Genomic DNA, 8714 nt, shown 5'->3' with positions numbered 1-8714 from the left:
TTTTTATTCTTTGTTTTGAAACAGGGTCTCACTAAATTGCAGTGGAGCTGACACCGTCTGAGAACCACATCCTCCTATCTCAGGTGTGGTGCACCACCACGCCCGTCTTATTCTCCCACTTTTAAGTCAATGGAGAGCTGGGCGTGGTGATGCAAGTTTGTAATCTCAGCATTGGGAGGCTGAGACTGGAGAATCACAGTTCGCAGACAACCTCAGCTACTTAGTGAGGTCCTCTGCAACTTAGTGAGACCCTGTTACAAAATAAAGAAAAAACAATAGGGCAGGGGGTGTAGCTTGGTGGTCGAATGCCCCTGGCTTCCATCCCCAGACCCACAAAAAAGTAAAGTCATTGGAAGCTGGTCATGGTGGCACATGCCTGTAATCCCAGTACTTGGGAGGCTGAGACAGGAGGATCACAGGTCCAAGGATAATCTCAGCAAGTAGTAAAAATAAAAATGAAAAGAGGTGGGGGAGCTGGGCATGTGGCACATGTTTGTAATCCCAGCATTCAGGAAGCTGAGACTGGAAGATCACGGTTCAAGGACAGCCTCAGCTATTTAGGCCCTTTGCAATTCAGTGAGACCCAATTTCAAAATAACAAAAAATAGAACTGGGGGTGTAGCTTAGAGGTAGAATGCTCCTGGGTTCCATCCCTAGTACTGCAAAAAAAAGGGGGGGGGGGCGGTAAGAGTATAGCTCAGAGATAGAATGCCCTTGGTTCAATCCCTACTAACACATAGACACACACACACATGGTAGCACAATGTTTATACTATACCGTGTGTGTGTGTTTGTGTGTGTGTGTGTGTGTGTGACTGGAGATTGAACCCAGGGGCATTCTGCCTCCAAGCTACACCCTCAGCTCTATTTTATTTTTATTTTGAAACAGTGTCTTGCTAGGTTGACAAGAGTCTATTTGCTGAGGCTGTCCTCAAACCTGTGATACTCCTGCCTCAGCCTTTCAAGTACTGGGATTACCAGCATGCACCATCATGCCCATCTACCTTTTTACATTTTACAATATATATCTTGACATAGAGTCTGTATCAGTACATGTAGATTTACTTCATTCTTTTCAACAGCTGCCACAAGAGAGTGAAACAAAAAAGTGGAAATTTATTAATAGTAATAAATAGCATTTCTCATCTTCATCTTCTGCAAACAACTTGAAGACTTCTAGCGCACCATCAAAGCCTGTATATCTCCTCTCAGCTTCCAAGTAACGGGGAGCTGTCCAGGTACACCCTCTGATGCCATCACACGGGGAGGTTCCAGCCACACAATTGCTGCACTGCAGGCCATCCTGCAATAGTGTCCTTTTCCCCATCGAGTCCCACAAAATGTTATGTCATAACAACTTGTCCAGTTCTTGATTCCAACATGATTCACAAAGTGCTCAAATCTGAGTGGTAAACAATATTCAACACTCAAAGCTGGCTTTCTTCACCAAGAACTAAGCAGTTCCCTGGAGTAAGAGTCTTCCTATAAGGCTCTTGGACCTTCCTGCAGATAGACCGGTGGGCCCTCTCCAGCTCACCTCCCAACACTCCCTGTTGCATCTTCACCCATCAGGCCAAGAGGAGTCGTGCCAGCCGCCTCCCCCCACCCCCGAAGCACACACGACAAGGCCGTCCTGTGAGAGTCATCGCCTGCCAGATTGACCTGCATGGGGGAAATGGGCTTTATTAATGGACATCAAAGCCAGCGTTACTGTTCTCATTTACAGCTGAGGAAAGTACCGTCTATGGAAAGAAGAGTGGCTGAGGTGTTCATGCAGGGGACTGGCATTAAAGTGGTCTGTTCCACACTGCCTCCCAGGGCTGAGGACCTCTGTATCCACCAAGCACAGCCTGAAATCAGACCTCTAGTAAATTCTAAGCTATGGGCCCTTAGGCATGCACATACTTGGCTATTTGTTCAATCAATCAGTAAATTTTCATAAAGCACTGGCAATAGGTTCAATATGCTTGATATAGGCCTTGCCCAAAGGAAGAACATGTAACTTTCAACATATAGTCAAGTAAATAAACAAGACACTTACAGAATACAATAACTGCTGTAGAGGAATCAGGAAGGTAATGTGATAAATTGTTAGGGAGGAGAGGCTATTTTAGACAGATGAGTCAGGGAAGGTCTCACAGAGGGTAGCATTTCAGCTGACGGGTGACAGATGAGAAGGAGCCAATCATGGGCGGACTGAGGAAGAGTGTCCAGGCGAAGTGGACAGCAGCCAGCTGACCCTTCTGGTTCATTTCAGCATAGCACAACTCAAAGTACACCTCTCCAGTGAGAATGAATTCACATTGCTTTGCCAAGTGCTAAAATATAGATAAGGCTAACCGTTACCTGATCTGAAATTTTATTATGAATATATAAGAAGCCAGGCATGGTGGTGTGCACTTGTAATCCCAGCATTTGGGAGGTGGAAACAGGAGGATCGTGGTTCAAGGCCAGCTTCAGCTACTATTTAGGCCCTTTGCAACTCAGTGAGACCCTATTTCAAAATAAAGAATAAAAAAAAATAGAGCTGGGCGTGGTGGCGCACGCTTGAGGATCGCGCAGGTTCGAAGCCAGCCACTCTGGCTTTAAGAGACCCTGTTTCCCAAATTTAAAAAGTATAAAAATAGGTCTGAGAGTGTAGCTCAGAGTCAGAAGGGTTTCCAGGAACCCCAGTACCACTAAATAAATATATAAATAAATAAATAAATAAATAAATAAATAAATAAATAGAACTGAGCCTGGCGTGGTGGCACATGCTTGTAATCCCAGCATTTGGGAGGCTGAGACCCAGAGGACTGCGGTTCACAGACAGCCTCAGCTACTTAGGCCCTCTGCAACTGTGAGACCCGGTTTCAAAAATAAAGGAATAAAAAAATAGGTCAGGGGGTATAGCTCGGAGGTTGAATGCCCCTGGGTTCCATCCCCAGACCTGCAAAAAAAAAAAAAAAAAAATAGAACTGAAGGTATACCTCGGAGGTAGAAAGCCATTTCATCCCTAGTACCACAAAAAATAAAAAATAGAAATAACAAATAGCCTGGGCAGCCTCAGCTACTTAGTGAGGCTCTTTGCAACTCAGTGAGACTCTGTTTTAAAATAAACAATAAAAAATAAGGCTGGGGGTGTAACTCAGAGGTAGAATGTCCCTGGGTTCTATCCCCAGTACCGCAAAAAAAAAAAAAAAAAAAAGGACTGGGGTGTAGTTCGAAGGTACAATGCCCCTGGGTTCAATCTCCAGTATCTCAAAGAGGGAAGCCAGGCATGGTGGCTCACACTTGTAATCCCCGCATTCAGGAGGCTGAGACTGGAGGATTGCAGTTCACAAACAGTCACAGCTACTTAGTGAGGCCCTCCGCAACACAGTGAGACCCTGTTTCAAAATAAAGAATAAAACATAGGGCAGGGGGTGCAGCCTAGGAGGTCAAAAGCCCCTGGGTTCCATCCCCAGGCCCGCAAAAAAAAATAATAATAATAATAGTAATAATAAAGGGGAAGCGGGGCAGGGGGAGGAAGGGCACCAAGCACTGTGTGAATGTATACCTTTTCCAATATGATCCACACAAAAATTTAAAAAAAAAAACCAACCTCCTGGCCGGGCGTGGTGGCGCATGCTTGTAATCCCCGCACTTGGGAGGCTGAGATAGGAGGATCGTGCAGGTTCAAAGCCAGCCTCAGCTGGCTTAAGAGACCCTGTCTCCAAATAAAATATAAACAAAAAATAGGCCTGGGAGTGTGGCCCAGAGGTAGAGGGCCCCTGGGTTCCATCACCAGTACCACCAAAAAAAAAAAAAAAAAAAAACCTCCTTTCCAATAAATAAATAAATAAATAAATAAATAGAGCTGGGGATGTAGTTTAGAGGTCAAATGCCCCTGGATTCAATTTCCTGTACCACAAACAACAACAAAAAAAAAAATTGAAAACTCTGGGTCCCCAAATACTCTGTAGTAACAGATATGGATATTATTGTGGAGTTTACTTTTTCTTAGAATTCCTTACAAGCTGTATGTTGACATCTTGTTTGAGACACCTGGATCATAGTATGGGATAAAGAGCATTTCCTCACTTGAATGAACACAAAAGGCATATTTACTATTAGTACAAATATAACATTTTCCTCCTATACAGATCTAGAGCATTAGCCAAAGTTTTTTGCCCTCTTTAAAAAAAACCAATAAAACATACTTATTTGTTGCTGAGATTTTAAATCCCCTTAGTTCTTTCAGAAATTTTTAAGCAGTCTACATGCACTTGAATGGACTTCTTTTTCTGCTTTCAAAATATCTGACAACCTTTTAAGTAATAAGGAAGGAAATACTAAGCTGGCAAAATGTGGGATGTGAAAATGGTGCTCCGGGCATGAGAACCTGCGCCGACCATGTTAGCAAGTTTCCAGTCCTGTACAAAAAGAAGAACTCCCTTGTGAAGACCAGTTTGGCTTAGTCATGACATTTTTTTTAAGTTATTTTGCACTTATGTGTTGGCTTTTCCGCTGGCATCAACGTGGGAGAGTCACATGAATTCATGTTTGTGCAAATTTTATTTTTTTTTCTTGGCCCTTTCCCCTTTGACACCTATCTAGGGTATAGAGATGTTATGAAACTGGTAGCAAAGATCTCAGTCATTGCAAAAAAACATTTGCTTACAATACTCAGACCGTGCTTGGCAATGCTTAGACCAGGCCAGACCTCTATCTCATGTCGAGATGGTGCTGGTATTGGGTATGGACTTCCTCGGTGATGAACACGTCAGGTACTCATTGTTGGTAGCATTGTATAGTAGCTTTCTTTCCTTGATCTGAATTTGGGGTGGTCTCCTTGGCCCTGGCAAGCCCACCTATGGACCCCTACCAAAGTCTACAGCCTCTGATCAAATCCCTCGAACTCTGTTTTTCTGACCTCTTTCTCTTCTTATACGCCAGGGACTTCTAGCTAACAATATTTATTTTCATTTATTATTATTATTTGGGATAAGACATTCACACCCAAGAATTGGCTGGTGGTGGGAGAGTAGTGTTGCTTCCGAGTAAAACTTCTGTTGTCATGCAGTGGTTCCTGAAGAGTTACGAATGGCAGGATTTCAGGCAGCTACAGCAGGAGGCATTCCCCTCAATCCCAGCTTTCTTCGGGACCTTTCAAATCCCACCCCAGAAGGCCATCTTTGCTAAGTGAGTGTAAGCCACCTGCCTTTCTCATTCAATAAAACTTGCTTACTCATGGCTGACAATGTTCCTCTCAAAATGATTACTAAGCAATATTCCAAAGTTTCAGCAAAAAATATCAGTCGAAGGAGGCTGCCTGAGATGGCTGGGTTTAAATTAACAGTATGAAAAGAAGTCACATTACTTTATTTGCTAGCCAATGTTTCTGCTAAATTGGAGGGGGGTTTTTCCCAGTAAGAAAGTACTCAGAGAAATTTTAAAAAAGGAATTTACGAAGAAATATAAGATATTAGAGCTGAAAGGGCCCTTTGAGATCTTTCTAGACCAACACACACACATACGCGCGCGCGCGCGCACACACACACACACACACACACACACACACTGCTCAATATCTGAACACTTGGTAGAAACTACTTATAAAAAAAGAGTATTTGGCCGGGCGTGGTGACGCACGTTTGTAATCCCCGTGCTTGGGAGGCGGAGATAGGAGGATAGCACAGGTTCTAAGCCAGCCTTGCTGGCTTAAGAGACCCTGTTTCAAAAAATAATAATAATAATATATATAATAGGTCTGGGAGTGTAGCCCGGAGGTAAGAAGGGTTTCCAGGAAGCCCAGTACCACCAAAAAAAAGACTATTTGAAGGTTCAACTTGTGCATGGTGTGGAGCAGACTCTGTGGCAAGACCACCCCTTGGCTGCGGCACTCTGGGCATAGTGGCCATTGGTGGCTATGAGCGTGGCAAGCTATTACAACCTTAGCTGGGAACAGCGACAAAGAGAACAAGGCACAGTTATGCTTGTTCCTTTTATCACAATGGCCTCTTGAGAACCAAGGGGTCATAGGATAACTACCTCAGGCCTCAGTGACCCAAGAACCTCTCCCTGGTCCCACCTCTTAATGATCCACACCAATTCCCAATACCACCGTCCTGGGGACCACGTTCCCAGCACGTGGAACCTAAGGGAGACAAACGGTGCACTGAATGAGCACATAACACCCCAGCAAAACCTTTCCAGTCTGAAGAATCAGCTGCCCGCTGACGCCTGTCTCCTCCAAGATTTTATACAAAAGTTAGCTAGAAATGCACATGGACCTTCATTCCCAAACACTCCCTAGTCCCAAGTTATGGGGAAGGCCGCGCCTCAAGGCTACTTGCTGTAAACGCTGACCACCCTAGGACCAGACACGAGCCGTTCTCATCCACACAGAAGCATTGGTTTTAGACCTTCCTAGGTGCACTGGACCACAACCCTCACCAATGAACTCAGCCCACACCGCGGAAGAAGCTACCATTCAAAGGACCAAGCAACTGAGGTAACCACCTGTCTGGGACCCACATCTCCCCTCCTGAAAAATATTAAAGATTTTCCTCCCACTCGACAAGGGGATGATGGTTAAGGAAGGTTGAGACCCAACTGTCCTTCAGCAATGTCACCGCCTGCTAGTCAGTGTCCCTGGGCCTCCATTTATAGGTTCTATCCAGTAGCAACAAACAGAACCTTTCCCAGCAAATCCACTCAAAAAACTCCTCAGCCAGCCGGGTGTGGTGGCGCATACTTGTAATCTGAGCATTCCGGAGGCTGAGGCCCTTCGCAACTTAGTAAGACCCGGTTTCAAAATAAAGAGTAAAATATAGGCAGAGAGTGTAGCTCAGAGATCAAATGGCCCTTGGTTCCATCCCCAGACCCGCAAAAAACAAACAAACAAAAAAACTCCTCAGTCAACAAAAACTTTAGATGCTCTCAGCTTCCCGACCTCCCTCCCCCCAGGATGCGCCACTGACAAGTAAACTGCCTAGTAAAAGCTACAGAAACCAATAGCAACCTTCCCATAGCGCCTTTTCACCAGAATTACAAGTGTTTCCAAATCACCTGCCAGTCCCCAAGAGCCTTTAAAGTGAAGTCCTGTTGAAAGGGCCACTGGCCAAGGTGGTGCAGGAATGTGGGACACGCCTGTCATCGTAGTACTTGGGAGACTGAGGCAGGGGAATAGCAGGTTCAAGGCCAGCCTCAGCAATTTAGCGAGACCCTCAGAAACTTCGTGATACCTTATTTCAAAATAAAATAATTTAATAATGAGCTGGGTGGCTGAGACAGGAAGATTGTGGTTTGCAGACAGCCACGGCCACTTAATGAGACCCTTTACAATTCAGTGAAACCTTGTTTCAAAAATAAAAAATAAAAAATAAAAAATAGCGGCTTGGAGGTAGAATACCCCTGGGTTCCATCTCCCCCCCCCCAAAAAAAAAGGACTGGTGAATGAAAGCAAAGATACTCAGGAAGTCTTCAAATCTACAAAGCTACAGTCCATACATATTTCCTTCCCTGTTGGTCTTCTTTCTACCTATCCTTTTTATTTCTTCTATCCCACCTCACTTCTAAGTATCTAGAACTCTATCTGAAGATGGAGACGTTTGTCCCTGGAGAGTGTGGGAGTCCTGTAGTCCTTGACTAGTAGCCCTTCCCTTGTTTTCAAGTTGTGTTTTATTAGCCAGGAGTCGTGTTGCATGCACCTTGGCAATCCCAGTACTTGAGAGGCTGAGACAGGGGGACCGCAGGTTCAAGGACAGCCTCAGCAAGTAGTGAGACTCATCAACCTAGCAAGACCCTGTTTCTAGACAAAAATTTAAAAAGGGCTGGGAGTATGACTCAGAGAAAGAACGACCCTGGGTTCAATCCCCAATAAAATAAAAACCAACAAATAGACAAACAAACAAACAAATAAATAGTGTTTTATTGTAACTGAAAGCCTTGTGTGGGGGGCGATACTGGGGATTGAACCCAGGGGAGTTCTACCTCTGAGCCACACCCTTAACCTTATTTTATTTCCTAGTTTGAAACAGGTCTCATTAGGCTGCTGAGAGTCTCGTTACACTGTCGAGGCGGTCCATGAACCTGTGATCCTCCTGTCTCAGCATCCCAAGTACTGAGATTCCAAGCATGCATCATCACACCTGGCTGGAAGCCTTTTGAATCCTTTGGTTCCCAAGCCTGACTGTTCTGTTCTTGAGAGATCCAAGATTCTCAGATGACAATACCACTGGCCATTTTGATGTTGGCCCCAAAAGATAGGGGGTGGCAAAGAGCATGATCTCAAGAGGGTCACTATTTGATCCATCACTTCTAGGATGTTGACCTTGAGGATCTATGTGCCTAGGTTTATTTCACTACTGCATAGACGCACTTTTATTGTTATCATTATAATTATTGGGAAGATTAAAAGAACTAACACAAGGAAAGTGCTCAGAGGCCAGGTGCAGTTGTATACACCTGTTATCACACACACCAGTAATCCCAGTATTTGAGAGGCTGAATACAGGAAGATTACGGGTTCAAGGACAGCCCATGACAATTTAGCAAGACTGATTCAAAATAAAAAGTTTAAAAAAGAGACTTGGGATGTGGCTCACTAAATAACACACACATACACACACACACACACAATATTAGACATAAGTTGAATTTGGCAAATGACAGAAATGGATGATATTGGCATCTCCAAATATGAACTCAACCATTTTTTATATTTCTTAATTTGAGAAAAGAAATAGCAA

The 8714-nt window shown here is 44.2% G+C and overlaps 1 protein-coding gene across 1 annotated transcript in view; it reads left to right on the top strand.

The window, feature by feature from the left end:
- Positions 1-4701: 4701 nt before the first annotated feature.
- Positions 4702-8714, top strand: part of SPIC (Spi-C transcription factor) — a gene marked incomplete at both ends in the record, with an annotated part of 35416 nt that continues 31403 nt past the window's right edge. Inside the window, one exon of the mRNA XM_080704810.1 lies at positions 4702-4748. Coding sequence (XP_080560936.1) covers positions 4702-4748 — 47 coding nt within the window. The remainder of the gene's footprint in view (positions 4749-8714) is intronic.

This window comes from Muscardinus avellanarius, assembly GCF_963383645.1.
Source record: "Muscardinus avellanarius genome assembly, chromosome: 11".
NCBI classification, from domain to species: Eukaryota; Metazoa; Chordata; class Mammalia; order Rodentia; family Gliridae; genus Muscardinus; species Muscardinus avellanarius.
Note: the sequence above shows the minus strand (reverse complement) of the source record. Positions and strands in the feature narration are given on the sequence as shown.